Source organism: Sciurus vulgaris (genome assembly GCF_902686455.1).
Source record: "Sciurus vulgaris genome assembly, chromosome: 1".
NCBI classification, from domain to species: domain Eukaryota; kingdom Metazoa; phylum Chordata; class Mammalia; order Rodentia; family Sciuridae; genus Sciurus; species Sciurus vulgaris.
The window spans coordinates 10,457,243-10,473,869 of NC_136461.1; the positions used below are offsets into that span (position 1 = coordinate 10,457,243).

The 16,627-nt window shown below is 56.7% G+C and overlaps 2 protein-coding genes and 1 pseudogene across 3 annotated transcripts in view; 2 read left to right on the plus strand and 1 right to left on the minus strand.

Moving 5' to 3' along the window:
* The window catches only part of LOC306654575 (uncharacterized protein), a gene marked incomplete at its 5' end in the record, with an annotated part of 53,261 nt that extends 46,337 nt beyond the window's left edge, over positions 1–6,924 (plus strand). The window contains one exon of the mRNA XM_079128370.1: positions 6,603–6,924. Within this exon, the coding sequence (XP_078984496.1) occupies positions 6,603–6,635 (33 nt within the window). The 3' untranslated portion in view covers positions 6,636–6,924. The remainder of the gene's footprint in view (positions 1–6,602) is intronic.
* Positions 1–16,627, minus strand: part of LOC306654597 (caspase-9-like) — a 462,751-nt pseudogene that overhangs the window by 251,516 nt on the left and 194,608 nt on the right. The gene's annotated exons all lie outside the window — the stretch shown is intronic.
* TMEM51 (transmembrane protein 51) lies at positions 8,385–12,805 on the plus strand. The gene is made up of 2 exons (XM_079106724.1): positions 8,385–8,895; positions 11,719–12,805. Exons 1-2 carry the CDS (start codon positions 8,558–8,560, stop codon positions 12,134–12,136), a joined length of 756 nt encoding a protein of 251 aa, XP_078962850.1. The 5' UTR covers positions 8,385–8,557; the 3' UTR covers positions 12,137–12,805.

Below are 16,627 nucleotides of genomic sequence, written 5' to 3' on the forward strand. Positions count from 1 at the left end.
GTTTCACCATAACAGGTCCCTGGGCCGCGGCTCTTGGAGGCTGGCGTCCAGCCAGGGCCTGCCCTGGACAGACTCCTCTGCCCCTAACTCCGGCTGGTCATTCGCCAGCTCTGGGCCTCTGAACAGACGGACCAGGCTCAGCTGCCTCCGTGGGTCTGAAATGAGACCCAGCCTGCATAGAGCAGTCTCCCCAGCAGGCCCTGGGTGGGGGCCCTTCGAGGTCCCTAGCAGTGACCCTGGGGCTCCGCCACAGGCCTCTGCGCTCTGCTCTCTGCTCAGAGCTCAGGACCTGGCCAGGCTGAGCCCAGGGAAACTCCATTACAGGGCAGAGCAGAGCCGGCAGGAGGTGGAGGGACTCCCTCAGGTTGTCACCAAGTAGCTAACAGCCTCCCCTCCCCTGTCCAGAGGGCAGCACGGCCAGCCCTGGGTAACGGGGACTCTGCCCACCTTGGCTTCTGTTCCTTAGCATGGGTGAAGGCTGGCCTCTGCTGCCCTGTGGGCGAGGGAGGCCAGAGCAAGGGGCTTCGTGGCAGAGCTGCCACTTACAAACCCGGGGGCCCTCAAGCAAGTTTCTCGACCTCTCTGTGGCTCAGGGTGGCTGGTCAACCCGACGAAGCTGGGGACCGTATCTCCCTTGGGTGGTCTCTGCCCAATAACGAGCTGAGTCCTGCAGAACCTGGGTGCCCGGCACACACCCAGCCTGGGGGCTCGGGGCCGGCCTCTGGTCAGCACCTGCACCGCCTCCTTCCAGGGGGTCAGGCCAGTGGAGAGCCACCCCTAGGGATGGTCCTAAGTGTCAGATTCACTTGAGGGACTGTGACCGGAGACCTGGCTGCGGCTCTGCCTCCCTCAGCTGGGTCCTGGGACCCACTGGAAGATGCCAGATCACCACCTCAAGCTCCCGAAGTAAAGATCCGAGGCTGGCCAACCCGCCTCTGCTGCTCACAGCCCCGGAGCTCCGGCACCGGCCTGTACTCCTTAACCCTGCCACCTGGACCCTTAGGTGGATCAGCCAGGGGCCTGGACAGGCGCTCACAAAATCCACCCGATCTTGAACTGGCATCAGGGAGGAGCAGCCTCTTTGCATTGTGGGAGATGCGCAGCCGCCCTTTCCCACCCCTGTGGGAGGACGCAGGTCGCCCCTCCCCCGGGAGAACCTGTCCCCCCACCCCCGGGCTCACTGTGAACACCCCCCCAGGCCCTGCCCGGCTCTTCCTTTATCTTGTCCTGCTCCCTCGAATTTGAATTTGTCTCTTTTTATGGGTTCATTAAGCAGCGCTAACTAGGGGGTTAAAACCAGGAGTTCTAGAATCAGACAGTTCACCCCTCCTTGGACTAGCTCTGTGCCCTCGGAAAAATGCTGTACCTCTGAACCTAAGTGTCCTCATCTATAAAACGGAACTGATAACTGGGAAGTGGTTGCTGTGGTCGGGGGAGGTTGAGTGTGTCCCCAAAGGTTCATGGACTGGCAGCTTGGTCTCCAGGGCAGCCGCACTGAGGTGGCAGGACCTTACGGAAGCAGAGAGACGTCATCAGGCCACTGGGTGCTGCCCTGGGAAGGCATTAATGTGGTTCCCGCGAGAGCCCGGTTGGTTCTCGGGAGAGTGGGTTGTCATAAATGTGAGAGCCAGCCTGGCCCCTGAATCTCTCCGGCTTCCTGTGATCTCTCCCTCTCCCAGGGCTCCGGCATCAGGCTCTCTGCCCCATTGTGGCGCGGCCAGGGGCCTCACCAGAGACCCAAACAGATGGGGCTACCTGATCTTGAACTTTCAGCTTACAAAACTGTAAGCTAAGTAAACCTCTTTGCTTTATAAAGTACCCAGCCCCAGGTGTTTTGTTGCAGCAATGGAATGCGGCCCAAGACAGAGGTTATGCATAGAAAGAGCTAGCAGAGGCCCAGCCTGAGGCAGCTTCGACATGCTTTTGCTTTTACTCTGGGTTGATTTCCCTTCTCTTAGGGAGACTCATGTGTCTTCTTGCTGGATTGGAAAAGTGCATCTCCCTGTGGCATTCTGGGATAGGCAGCCCCCAAAGTCTCTGGCACACAGTAGGATCAGGAATTATTAAAATGAAAACCTTCCAAATACCAGGTTCACCTCTCCCACTTCGTTCTTTCATGATGCTCACCTTCACAGAACCTGCCTCCCTGGCAGGGGGTGGCCCCCAAGGACTCCACCTTGCAGGACCCGGTGTGGCTCAGGACACAGAAGGTGGACTTCACAGTCAGCCAGATCTGATTATGAGTCTTGCCTCTGCTGCTGCTGACCAGCTGTGTGACCTAGAGCAAACGACTTGCCCTCTCTGAAACTCAGAGGTGGCAGGGCTCATCAGTCTTTGAAGGCGGAAGTGAGGATGGGGTCAGCTGCTGACCCCCTGTTACTGTAACTGCGGCTGCTGGCCGGGCCTCGCCTGCTACCCCAGTCCTTTCCCCTCCACCAGCCCCTGGCTTGGGCAGCTCCCTCCTGCCCCTCTACTGGTTCCTCTGCGCTGGCTTTTCACTTCCCCAAAGGCGCAGTCTAAAAGATCCCCGGGTCTGTGGAAACCAGAACTTGACACTCTGGCCTTGGTCCGTGGGGAGGTGGCTGGAGCCGGCTCCCAGGCAGAACCCAGCAGCAGTGGTGGCTCTGAGCCTTTCTTCCTGCCCCAGCGCAGGACCCTGGAGCTTGGTGGCTGGAGAGATCAGGCCTGGAACTTGGCGGAGCAGCCTCCCCTGAATCCCTCCTTTGTGATGTGGCTCAGCCTGGTTCCTGGCCAGGGAGCTGGGTCCCTTTCCCAAGGGGGCAGCTTGGCAAGAAGAGGCTTGCGCGGGAGGAGGGCCCAGAGCCACTTTGCTGGGCGGTGGCCGCCAGACCCCTGCTGGCGAGACTTTGTCCCTGTCCCTCTAAGGTCGGGGCTGGGTGCTCTGGGACCTCGCAGCACAGAGCTGGGCCGCGCAGGGTCAAGCTCCGCCCCCTGGGTTCTAAGTCCTGCTCTGCCCTGGTTCCTCCGAGCGACGCCGCTTTTTTGGTTCATTTGGCTTGTTTTTGCCATGCTGGGCGAGAGCCCGGGGCCTGGCACCTGCCGGGCAAGTGCTCCACCCCCAGCCGCGCCTGGGCCTTATTGTGGAATTTCATTTTCCTCTTCTCCATGTTTAAGTTCATGCCCTGTCGATCCAGATGTGCACCAGCAGCAAAGACCCCACCCAGGTCTCAGCCAGGTGGGGCACTTCAGCATCTGGAGCCGGGACTTCCTTCCCCCTGGCCACAGCCCCCCGCACCCCCTGACAGGCACGAGCGAGGGGTAAAGAAAGCCACTACCCAGGCAGGAGCTTCTCCTGCTGACTTCTGCCCGGGAAGACCAGAGGGCCACTGGGACCTCAGACCTACCCAGGAGGATGGATACCGTCACCATCTGGGTCACCTTTCCCGTGTTGCCAGCTCAGCGGTCACACGCAGATGCAAGGTTGGGACGCCCGAGTCCTGAGAGTGAGTGTGTACTAGCCCTGCCCGCTGGGTCCAGCCTTAGACTGGGAATTTCCTTCCCCTCTTGATAGGAGCCATCAGTGAACGGTCCGAAATGGCCAGGTAGCCATTTGTTCATTTAATAAGTATGTACTAAGTGCCTCTTCAGTTCTGGCACGCAGGGCTGGGTGCCGTGCTGGCACTTAGCAACGAGAGACAGATGAGAACCTTCTTTTGGGGGGTTTACCACTGGGGAGGGCAAGGAGCCAACAAGAGAGCAAAAAGGAGACCATTACAGACTGAGGTGAGCTCATCCCTGCATGGGAGGGAATGTCACCAAGGAACTCAGCAGGGGCCCCAGAGCAGCTGGATGAGGGACAAGCTGGGAGACAGTAAAGAAGCAGCCAGCCCAAGGCAGCAGGAGGATTTTCAAGCAGCAGGCGACAGCAGCTACAAAGGCCCTGTGGCAGGAAGTGTGAAGTGCAACAGTAACAGAATGGAAGCCACCGAGGGTCAGTGAGCCAGAAGATGAGCCACGAGACGGGGGGGTGTCCCGTCCAGCCAGAGGGGGCTCAAAGGTCATGGCGAAGGTCAGGTCTTACTGCAAGTGATGGAAAGACATGGGTTTCAGAACCTGTCATTTTGAACTATTTCAGCCAATCCAAAGAGTCTGTGCGAGGTACAGGTGACGCGGAAGGAACGATGTGACCAGGCACCCGGAGTCTGTGCTGGCCCTCCCGGGTGCCAGTCCTCCTCCGCGGCTGGCTCCTCGTTGTTGGGACCCCTCCCCCCCCCGCCGGTCCTGGTTTCCTCACCTTGAACCGCCCTGCTCCTCAGATCAGCCGCCTCCTTGCTGTGTGTCTTCTCTTCTTGAGAAATGTTACTGGAGTCCGCCGCCGGCACTTTGTTGGGGACTTTTGCACCCTTGTCGAAGGGCCTGCTGTGGCTCCTGCTTCCTCCCCTGGTGGCTCAGAGGGTGGACAGGACCACGGAGGGCTCAGTGGCCTTGGCTACCTCCTCTCATTGCGCCGCTCACCTCGTCTGCAGAGTTGGGGTTCTTTGGTGCCCTGACACAGGCCCCTGCCCACCCCAGGACTCCCCCAGGGGCACCCCATGAAATGGAGGTGCTCACAACACACTTAGAAAGCCATGCCTGTTTTTCACAGGCGGCTCCTGACCTTGAGGTTTTGGCATGAGGAGCTGTTGGCAGGCCTGCCCTCACCCCAGGTGCAGGTGGGTCCTTAGCTGGTTAACGATGGGTCCTCACAGCCCAGGTGCAGGACTGTCCGCTCTCCCTGAGGGCACCTTGAACATGGCAGCCACACACGGGTCAACCCCAGGGTCCGGAGGGGAGTCTGGCCAAGCCGGGACGTCCCCCCTGGCTGCCCCGCAAGGCTGCGCCTTCTGAGGGGCATGTTGGAAACTCTGCGGCCCAAATCCTCTAAGCACCAAAGGAGCTTCTTGGCATGGTTGGAGAGGACAAGACCCCACGCTAAATATAACTCGGTGCCCTCCAGGTCAGCAGCCCGAAACCAGATGGACAGGCAGCCCGCTGGAGCTGGGCTCCCATGGACCCCAGGCAGCCCAGGGGAGTCCCGGGTGTCCAGAGGGATGCGTCTGAGCCACCGCGGGACTCAGCACCCCGCCATGAGCCCTAAGAACGAACCCCTTTGTTTCTTTCTGGTTCTGAAAGCAGCTCATGAATATTTCTGTTTTCCAACTGTTCTTCTCCCAGTAAGAAAAAGGAAATAAAAATCACCCTTAACCCATCACACAGAGAAAATAACTATAAACATCGCAGTATATTTAATGTGAGTGTTTTGAAACTTAAAATAATACGGTAAATAGTGTTTCCCAAGCTTTATCTCCTGATGAGTCCTTTTATGTATTCTTTTGGAATGTTTCCCCGAAACCCCATGGAATGTTTTTTGGGGGGGACAGTGCAGGGGGTGGAACCCAGGGACTCCCACATGCTGGGGAGGCCCCTACACTGACCCCCAGCCCCATCCCCAGGACATTTTAATACCAAGGTTACACTATGAATCTGTTTGCGTACATGGCCCTGAAGAGGGCTAGAAACAACTGTTCTAAGGATTTTTTTTAGTCCCACCCTCAAGAACCTATTTTTATCCTTTGCTGACGATCAAGCGCCCCCTGAGAACGCAGGCTTTGACCACATACTGTTCTAGGTTCTTTACACACATTTATATGTTGGCTTATCACAATTTCCCTCTGAGGTGTGTACAACAGAGTTTGTGGCTTCATGTTACACTTGCAGGGGCTGAGGCACAGAGAGGTTAAGGAGCTTGCCCAAGGTTACACAGCTGGGAAAGAACAAAGTGAGGACCGAAGCCCAGACAGCCTGGATCCAAAGTTTTGTCTTCACCACCCACCTGTGCTGCCTCGAAACCACATATTCAGATGGTAAAAATCCCCAAATATAGAAATACAGCAAAAAGTGTCCTTCTCTAGCCCCTCGAACCCCAGAAACAATCCATGGCACCAGTTTGGAAAGTGACCCCCCCACACGCTCCTCATTTTTTGCATAGGTGTTTGTATCTGCAAAGACGTCTCGTATTCTTAACCCAAGTGCGATCATCTGGTCTTTTCTACGTCTTCGTGTGTACCTGTGGAGGTGCATACCTGTGTGTGTCTGGAGTGGTTTAAAATCAGGACCACACTGAACACACTCTCGTTTTAGACTTGTTGCTCGACTTAAAAACGTGCCATTAGCTGCTTTGTGGCCCTAACTGAATAAGATTCTGTGCGATTCACTGAGCCAGCCCTGAACTGTTGGCTGCTGAAGCGGCCGAGGGTCTCCCACTCTGCAGCTGCGATGTCTCTGCACACCTCCAAGAAGCTGCGACCACAGAGCCAGGGGCTAAAACACTCCCCAAACTTTTGATCCTTAAATGCCAAAATTCACCTTCCAAAGACTGAGTCGTGTCCCCAGCCCCTCGGCCACTCTGGCTGTCACTGGCTTTTTCTAAGAAGCAAAACAGTGTGTTAGTCCTGGTGTTCGCCTCTGCCCGTGACTCTCCGGGGGCCGTCTCTGCCAGGTGACAAGACAGGCCGAGAGGTTCGGGCGCCCAGACCTCAGGCCCCAGCACGAGGCCCGTGTGCCGGGGTCACGCAGTGGCTTTGTGTCTCTCCTGCTTCCAGCGTGAGCCTCTGGCCCTGGGCCTCTCCCACTGAGCCATCCGGCTCTGACCTTGGCAGGACCGTGCACCCACGAGGCTGCCAAAGCCCCCCTCCTGTGCTTCTCTAGCCATGAGTGACGTTGTCAGAAGCAGGCACCTGGTGTGTGGCAGACATGCCAGCTGGTCCCCTGCAGCTGTCTGCAGCGGGTCCCTGCTCACCGCCCCGCACACACCACACACGCACGCACCCACCCCCGTCCATCTCCCCAGATACGGCACGTGTGTGCACATGGGTAGAGATGTGCTTGCAACACAATATGAGGCGTGCACGCACGACACACACACACGCCCGCCACACACGCGTGTGCATGCCCAGGCATACGTGTACACGTGGACCCACCGTGCACACACGCATGCAGGGGTCGTGCATTCAGGGGCAGCCCTCTCCTGCCAGTGGGGTTCCCGGGGGCGCCCCAGAAGCCCAGCCAAGTTAGGACCCCTGCTGCCTCGCTGCAGGGCCCCCAGTCTTGCTCCTGGAAGCCCCGCTCATCCTAGTCCATAACTCCTCCAGTGCGTGCCAGCTCGTTGGATGCAGAAGACATATTTTCAGGGTGGAAAAAAGAAGGCACTGACTTCAAGCTGGTGAAGGATGTTGTCCCAAATGTTTTCAGAGTCTCTTTTAACAAAGGGGCCAGTTTCAGATGAAGCCTGTGGTGTGGCAAGAAAATATCTCAACAGCGTCAGATTTCAGGCGGCCTGGTTAGCCAGGGAGAGAGAGCCGAAAGAATGCAGGCCTTGCGCTTCCGAGGACGGCGCGGCCCAGGTGGCCCAGGGGCCAGCAGGGCTCCTCCTGCCCCACACTCTCACCCAGCTGGGGGTCTCGCCATGGACCCCGGCCTGCAGGCTCCTTCCCCGGGAGAGGGTTTACAGAACTAAGAAGGAAACGTGGGCAGGCAGCTGCCCGCTTTGAGGAAAGGAAAACTTGATGTGGCCAAAGAGCTTGTCTCGCTGGTGGCTTCATGCGGCCGCTAGTCATTTCACTCGAAGTTGAACTAGCAGAGCCTTTTAGAGTCTCTGCTGTGTGCCGGGCTCAGAGATGGCGACGTGGTCCCAGGAAGAGAGAGACTCACCTCGGTAGTTGGTGGGGGCTTAGGGGAGCAGCTGGAGGGGCCCCCGAGCCGGGTGATCCGAAACCTGCAGAAATGGGAGGCGGTGTGCAGAGAAGGGCGGGAGCCTGGGGCCAGGCCAGGCAGTGCAAGGACCCCTCTGAGGAGATGGACCTTTCTCCTGCGGGTAATAGGGAGCCCATGAGGGTGGTAAGCAGACCCCAGCAGGCTGCCTGGACAGGACATGTCATTGACCCCTGTCCCCGACGCAGGCCGTCCTGTTGCCATGTTGGACGGAGGCTCACTCCTGCTACGTCCATCCCTGGCCTTCTCTAGTGAGAGCTGAGATTTTCTTCCAGTTCCTTCAGCTGCACAGAATGTTTGAAGGCCCTGAGCTCTGGCCCCGCGGCCGCCTGCAGGAGGGAAAGGTCTGCCTTTTCCCTTCCTCGTGGGGCTGGGCGGATCCCCTTCCTCCTGCAGCTCACACGGGGAGCAGGCCGGCGGGACATCTGGAATGCATCCCGGGCCAGGCCCAGCCACAGCCCCACGGCCCCTACCGCTCCCTAGCTCCTTGGAGTGTGGGCAGGAGCCCGTGCCGCCGTCTGACTTTCTCTCTGCTCTCTCTGTTCTTCCCCAGACCACCTGACTTTCTCTCTGCTCTCTCTGTTCTTCCCCAGACCGATCCCTGCTGCCCTTCACACAGGACGCTGGGGTCGCCAGGAGCCATCCCCTGAGAGTTCGGCCCACGATTTCCTGGAGCAGCGCTAGAGGTTTTCCTCAGCCCCTAGGAGGGTCCTGCTGCTGCTGCTGCTGCTGATTTATTTATTTTCCTTGTTTGAACTGGGCCTCGCCCAGCTGCCCCACGGACACAATGGCACAGTCCAAGGCCAACGGCTCCCACTACGCACTGACCGCCATCGGCCTGGGGATGCTGGTCCTCGGGGTCATCATGGCCATGTGGAACCTGGTGCCGGGGTTCAGTGCTGCTGAGAAGCCGGCGGCTCAGGGGAACAAGACGGAGGTGGGTGGCGGCATCCTCAAGAGCAAGACCTTCTCCGTGGCCTACGTGCTGGTCGGAGCTGGGGTGATGCTGCTGCTGCTGTCCATCTGCCTGAGCATCCGGGACAAGAGGAGGCAGAGGCAGAACGAGGAGCTGGCCCGCATCCAGCAGCCGCCGGGGGCCATGCCTCATGCCCAGGAGGAGGACAGGTGAGGGCTGGCTCCCGGCCCCAGGGCCACACACTGCTCACACCTTTCCAGCAGAGAGATTTAGTCTGGAAGCCTTTGTCTTCCCACTCTCCCCCGTGAGGACGCCATGGAGCAGGGCTTCCCAGACCAGGTGCATGAATGGCTTACCGGGGACAGCCCCTGGGAAACCCAGCAGGGCCTGGGGGACTCCTGTTCGGTAGCTCGTCCCTCTGACCCAGGTGCGGTGAATGTTTACTCTGAATTGAAAAGTTCAGGGAGCTGTGCTGCTGTGGACCAAACATGCCACAAACGTGCATTAAACATGGGTGACGGGGGCTGGGGCTGTAGCTCAGGGGCAGAGCGCTTGCCTAGCACACAGCGGAGGCAGGAGGATTGCAAGTTCAAGGCCAGCCTCAGCAACTCAGTGAGACCCAGTCTCAAAATAAAAAGTAAGAAGGTCTGGGGATGTGGCTCAGTGGTAGAGCACCCCTGAATTAAGTCCCCAGTCCAAAAATAAAAATAGAAAATAGGCGATAAGTTGGGGAACAGGTGATAAAGACTGATATCCCTATTATAAAAAGAGCCCCTACAAATGAACATGAAAGATGAACACACCCATCAGAAACAGGAAAAGGGTGTTCATCTCATTAGTCAAGAAATACAAACAGAAAGATGTCATTCTTTCCTCTTTTCTTTTTCTGGCCCATCGTCTTGGCCAGTGTAGACAACCCAGTGTGGGAGAGTCTCAGGAGGGTGGGGCACCGAGGGAGTGTTGACAGACAGGCTCCTGGGATCTCTACGCGGGTCTAGAGCAATAAGTCTGCACAGCCCCTTCGTCCGCGGTAGGAACAGTGTGCTGCCACGCCCACTCCAGGGTCTGCCACGCCCACGCCGCCGCCTGCCTCGCCCACCCCGCAGTCTGGCAGTCATTGCAGATCTGCACCTGTGAACGTGGGGCCACACCCACATCAGAAAAAGAAATCACAACTCAGCCTCTTTTTTAAAAAATATTTTTTTAGTTGTAGATGGACACAAAACCTTTATTTTATTTATTTTTAGGTGGTGCCAGGCAAGCCCTCCACCACTGAGCCACAACCTAGCCTCCAACTCAGCATCTTGGGGGCCTTGCCACATCACATGCTGCAGGGTAGACTCAGAGAGGGACAGGGAAAGCACCCACCGGAGTATCCACCATGGTGTTCTCTGCATGGAAGGATTGGGGGTGTTTTTATTTTCTTCATTAGATTTTTCTGTATTTTCTGAATTTTCTGTGAGCATCTCTTATCTTTATAGCAGGTAGTTTTTTTACGTTGGAAAAATTGGATTTATTTTCTCATAATAAAAGATAACACAAAACCAAGTGTGGTGGCGCACACCTGTAATCCCAGCGATTTTGGAGGCTGAGGCAGGAGGACTGCAAGATTGAGGCCAGCCTCAGCAACTTAGTGAGACTCTGTCTCAAAAAATAAAAAGGGCTGGGGATGTGGCTCAGAGGTAAAGCGCCCCTGGGTTCAATCCTCTGTACCAAAATAAATAAATAAATATCCTGTACTAGTCAGAGTTCTCCAGATCTGAGGTAGGAGAGAGGCATGGTCCTGTGCTGCTGACCCATGTGGATGGGCATGGGGTGTGCACATCACAGAGTACATTTACCTAACAAGACAGCTATGGCATCACTGGGTGACAAAATCTTATGGGACAACCATCCCACATGGTGCCATTGACCAAAACATTGTGTGGCCCATGACTCTGTGTGTGTGTGTGTGTGTGTGTGTGTGTGTGTGTGTGTGTAAATGTACTATGAAGACTTGGCAGATGGGATAGTGGGGGCTGAGAAGTCCCATGAAGGGAAGCCTGTGACCCAGGATAGCCAGGGGTCTCATCCCACCTCAGTCCCAAGGCCTGAGGACCAGGGAAGCTGATGGTAGGCAGCCCGGTCCTAGAGCAGAAGAGGCAGGGAAAAGGGCGACTTCCTTCTGCTCTAACCCTTGTTCCACCCGGGCCCTCAGCAGAGGCTCGCTGGCTCTGGGCAGGGCAGACTGCTTCCCATCCCACATGCTGATTCTAGAAAACTTGGGAACTAGAGAAAAGACCAAAGGAGGAAAATCAATCACTCTCAGACACCCACGCCAGCCACGGGCCCACACGAGCTCCTTCCTAGAGAAGGGGAGAGGGGAGCAGGGGCCCATGGGGCAGAGTCTGGCTGCCCACCATCCCCTGCAGGTTCAAGGGGAGGTCCCGGAAGACAGCTTGGGCAGGACTCGCGTTAACTGCGCAAAGACATCCGGAGCATTTGGGTTTTCTCTTTCAACCGTCAGATGACAGTAAGGCAGAGAGGGTCTGATCTCCTTGAGCACCGGAAGGTAAACTGGTAGAATAACTTGAGATGTACGTGCTCACGTTCAGCTCTTCCTTCTCCACCTCTAATTGGAGGCTACGGCATTCAGTTTCTCGGGGCCTTTCCCAGAGGCCCCTGCTGGGCATTGGAATAAAGAGTCCAGGGCCACATTGTACAGTGTGACAGGCTTCCAGGCCAAGAGGTTAACCCCCAGGTGACACTGCCTAGCAGGTCAGTGTGGCCTTCACCTCCTGCTCTCCCACTTCACTAACCCTTGATGTGTCACTTCCCCATCTGTGAAATGGGTGTCCTAACAGCTCGGCTCCCAGTGCCAGGAGTATGGAATCAGTGCGTGTGCTCAAGCCCCCGGGACACAGCTGGAGTGCTCCCTTTATAACTTCGGGACCCCGGCTTGGTCACAGAGCTGGCGGGTTCCGCGGCCCCTCGCTTGGGGTTTCAAGTGACCTGAGTGCACCCTCACACTGACTGTGCTCCTTGTCTTGCAGCCAGGAGGAGGAGGACGAGGAGGAGGTGGCCTCCTCCAGGTACTACGTCCCCAGCTACGAGGAGGTGATGCGGGCGCACTACTCAGAAGGGCAGGACCTGGATCGGGGCCCCAGGATGAGCGTCTCTCTCCCCTCCTACGAGTCCCTGACGGGGCTGGACGAGGCGGCCCCCGCCAGCACCAGGGCCGACGCGGAGGCCGGCCCCGGGCACCCCCCGGACAGACAGAACTCCAGGCTGGCCAAGCGCCTCAAGCCGCTGAAGGTTCGAAGGATTAAGTCTGAAAAGCTTCACCTCAAGGACTTTAGGATCAACCTCCCCGACAAAAATGTCCCTCCTCCCTCCATCGAGCCTTTGACTCCCCCGCCACAGTACGACGAGGTCCAGGAGAAGGCCCCCGATGCCCGGCCCCCCGACTGAACGGTCCCCCTGGGCGCGACCCTGCTGCGCCCCCTCTGCGCCAACAGACTGTAGCGGAGCCACTTCACCAGGCTGAGAAGCGGAGGGGCTGTCGGTGCACTTGGTCATTTGAATGGGGATCCCGCGATCCGGGAGTGCTGACCGATGCTCCTCAGAGTCTCGCGTGGCAGGTGCATCTGGAAGAGATGCCGCCCGGTCCTGGTGGCCCTCTGGACCACGCCGCGAGCCTCGGCTCAGGCACCTTCCCCAACTGGGTTGTGGGCGACACACTCCTCTTTTGAGTCAGAAAGGGACGCCTAGCGATGGGTTCCCACTGGTCGCTTTGCTTCCGCTAGGACTGTTTTGTTTCAAAAGGAAAACGAGTTTTGCATCTGCTTTCTTCGCTGGAGTCCTGAACTGCGGCGAAAACATCTGGCCGGGCTTCACCAGAAGGACCCGGGCTGTTTTGTGACTGGGGTGACCCAGGCGGTGGCTCTCTCAGGGTCCCCGATGCTGTTGGTTTTTTGATGGCCACAGGCCTGAGGAACTTCAGCACCTGCTACGTAAGATCCTGGTCTTAACTGGCACAGTTTAGCTAGTCTCCTCTGTGTGGTGGCGAGAGGAGCCCGGTCAAGTTCCATGCCTTCTGAATCGTGGCACGCTGAGCTTTTTATAATAAAATATTTTATATGTAGTACATTCGGCTCCAGGGTTATCTTGGCGGCTCTTCCAATACTGGCTTGCTTAGGGGGAAATATCAATGGTAACAGCTAATAGGTCTGGAACATCGGGTACATGCCCCACGGCACGTGAAGCTCTGGGCAGGTGCTATCCCGTGTCACCTGTACCCAGGTCTGGGGCCACTGCCATTCTGCAGGTTAATTCTTGAGGCGTAAGCTAATTAAAGCAGCCCATGTCACATGGCTGGTAAGTGGATTTGAGCCCATGGCGCCTGGCTCCAGGGCCTGAGTTCTTACAACAGTCCACTGTGTAGCTTGGGAGAAAGGCCGTTTATTCAGACTCAGTGACGACCTGCCCTTCCCCATCAGCCCATGTCACCCGAAGGAAGTACTGTTCTTTAGACCACAGACGGCCACCTGTCCAGGCGTCCTTCCTGCATGCCCCTCCTGGGAACTGGCCCCGGAGGGAGCTCAGGGTACCACCTGTCACCAGAATTGACTGGTGGGTGAGTGTGTCCTCCTGGAAGGGGACAGTGACTCCCTGTGCCGGGCAGGGAAGCAGTTCAGCCATAGGAAATAAATGCCCGCGCAGCTGGACATGGCAGCATAAGCCTGTGATTCCTGTGGCTCAGGAGGCGGAGGCAGGAGGATCGCAAGTTCAAAGCCAACCTCAGCAAGTTAGCGAGACCCTGTCTTAAAATAAAAACCGAAAAAAAAGGGCTGGGGATGTGGCTCAGTTGTTAAGCACCCTAGGGTTCAATCCTTGGTGACTGAGAGAGAGAGAGAGAGAGAGAGAGAGAGAGAGAGAGAGAGAGAGAGAGAGAGAGAAAGGAAAGAAGGAGGGAGGGAGGGAGGGAGGAGGGAAGGGAGGGAGGGAGGAGGTCAGTGCACAGGGGATGGAGACTGTCAAGGATGGGACAAAGGAGGGGAACAGAGACCTCAGGGGTCGGTGTCTTGGCCTGGGAGCAGGACCAAGTCCAAAGAACACCTCCCCGTCCTGGCGAGCAGGGAGTGACCTGCTGAGGGACCTGCTGAGGCCTTGGGCTGGTCGAAAGAAAATATCCTCAGGCCCCGGATGTTTTCTAACACGCCCCAGGCGGTGAGGAGGAGAGTCCCCTTTCTTATCTGGGATCAGGGTGGTACAGGAAGTTCCAAGCTTTCCCTTTCCTTAGGCAAACACCTAACCGCAGGGGAGGACTGGGATGGCTGGGGGCACTCTGCACAGCTTGTCCCTGGCCGGCTGGTTTGGCTAATACTCCTCGTGCTTCTTCCTGACTTGGAAAAACAGGGGAGGGGTATAACAGGGGAGGAGCAGGCCTTCTGGAAGGACTCTCCATCTGGCTTCTGGTAGACAGCTCATGGGGCGGGAGGGCTTGGGGCTTGTAGCAGACTGAATGGCGGCCCCCAAAGGTAGGAGACCCTAATCCCTGGAACCCGCTACTGTCGCCTCCTATGACAAGGGTTTTGCAGATGTGATTAAATTAAGGGTCTGAGATGAGAGGATCCTGGTTTATCCGTGTGGGCCATACCAACCACAGTGTCCCTGTGACAGACTGGGAGGCTGTGTGCACAGGAGCGGAGGCGGTGTGACCATGCAGGCCAAGATCAGAGGCGGGTCTCCCCAAGCCAGGGAACACTGCGGCACCAGAAGCCGGGCAAAGCGAGGGGTGGGGTCAGCCAGACCCCACCTTGATTGGGGTCATCCTGCCTGTAGAGCTGGGAGGGAGCACTTCTGTCGTCTTGGGCACCGTGTTTGAGAATTTGTCACGGCAGCCAGAGGAACTCCGAGATGGTTGACCTTCAGCACACTGGGAACCAGCCCTCCTTGGACCCCTTCACGGGCCCTCGCGTGGAAATAGCAGCTTGTTCTCTATGTGGCGATGGAGGAGGAGAATTCACTCGTGCTACTCAGAGAAGCATAATGAATTTTCGGCGTATGAAATGGGCAGTGAGAATGTTGGCTGGAAACGGTAACCGAGAGGCGGGGTCCTGGATGACCCCTGGACAGGACAGGAAGTTCTCCTCAATGTTGTTAGAGCCGCGTCTCCAGGGAGGCGGCCACTTCACCTCAAGCTTCCCCAAAGTCTTCTTGGCCCCTTGGCTTATTGGTCCTGACCTATCAGGGTCATCCTCAAAGATTTCTGTATTTGGACTATAGGATTTTTTTTAATTAAATAGGAAATGAGAAGAAAAGGGGGGGAAGGATTAAAAAGGTAAAACCTAGATGTGGACTTGAGCTCTCTTCTGTCATGTTTTTGTTCCGAAGGTCAATAGAAGGCAGAAAAGGGGGAGGAAAGACATGAAGTCACCTATGTGTCTGGGGCGTCACACACCCCTGGGGCTATGAGTAGAGAGAAGAAACCGGAATGAAGGGCCTTTTAAAGTCCCATTGACACACTGTGCACAACAGGAAGACTCCTCAGCAGCCACGTTGTCCTCAGGTGACCTCCAGGTGCTTGGGTCACTGCTGATTGGACGGAACTGTGTCCATGTGACCCAGGGAGAGCCAATCAGAAATGGAGCTGGGATAGGCAATTGTCTCCCAGGAATTTGGGCCCCAGATGCCGAGGGTGGTTGGTGGGGTGATGTGGCCTCAGAGATGTGGAGGCCTTTCAGAAGCCATCATGATGGGCCATGGACAAGTGTCACAGGGGAAGCTACCCCCTGGTGACTTTCCCATGCTTGGTCCTTGACCCAGCTGTCCTGCCCTTGGGTTTCATAAAAGATACTGTGTCCTCCCAGTAATTTCCCCTTTTTTAGCTTTGACCCTAACCTTAGCCGAGGTCCTTGAGTTTGGGGACTACCTTTACATTGTTGGTGAGTCTGAGCCCACCTATACTGATTTTTATTTTCATTTTTCTCAGACCCGTTAACAGTTCTGGCAAAGGAGAAACAGCAGTTAATTGGGGTCAATGATCGCCCTCGAGCTTCACTAGACAGCTGTGGAGCACTGCCTGGTGTGTGGCTGACCCAGGGTCACAGATCTGCCGCTGTGTGCCAGGCACTGGTCTAGGCCCTAGGGATCAGCATCGAAGCCTGAGCTTTGCTTGGGCACTATTTTCCAAAGCAGATCTTACATCCTTGGGTGATAGTCACCTTTGGATGATCATTCTGGATGGGCTGCTTGAACTGGGTACAATAAATTTAAAAGCTGCAGGGTAGTCACATGCAGAGAGCAGAGAGATGACCAAAGAACAAGGTCACAGAAGAATCAGCTGCACAGAGGAACAGAGAGAGATCGGTCACTTTGCATCAGCTGGCTCTGGGCTCTCCTTTGACCCTGGCCACTGGCCCTGCCTGTGTGTCCCTGCGATGCCCAGCCTGCTCTCAGTAAGCCTGTCTCTGCTGAAGCAAGTTGGAGTGGGTTTCTGCTCTTCGATGCCAAATGTCCTGAGAAGACTGTTCATCTGACAAGCAGGGACGGCAAAACCAAAATAAACCTGCAAGTGTGCTACCGTCTGGAGAATGGGCCACCGCCGTGTCCCCAGAAGTGACAGTTCAGTGGGACTGCAGCACTAAACGAAGAGCGCTCCTCAGGGTCTGCGGGCTCCTTTGTTGTCCTGAGGGCCCTGACAAGGCCCAGCAGTTCCCAGACATTTGTGCTGAGTTCTCCCGTGCCGAGTCATCCAGGACCCACCGTCCTGTCGGCCAGCACGGGCAGGAGCAAGGACTTTCCACCAAAATGGAGGCTGCCCAGTCTGAGATGGTAAAGCACCGCAATGCTCTTGGCACAAAGTGAAGGGCACGTGGTGGCTGAGACAGGACCAGTTTCTGGGCAGAGACCTGGCCTGAGATCTGAGTACTGCTCCAAGCATACCCGCAGGCTCTCGCC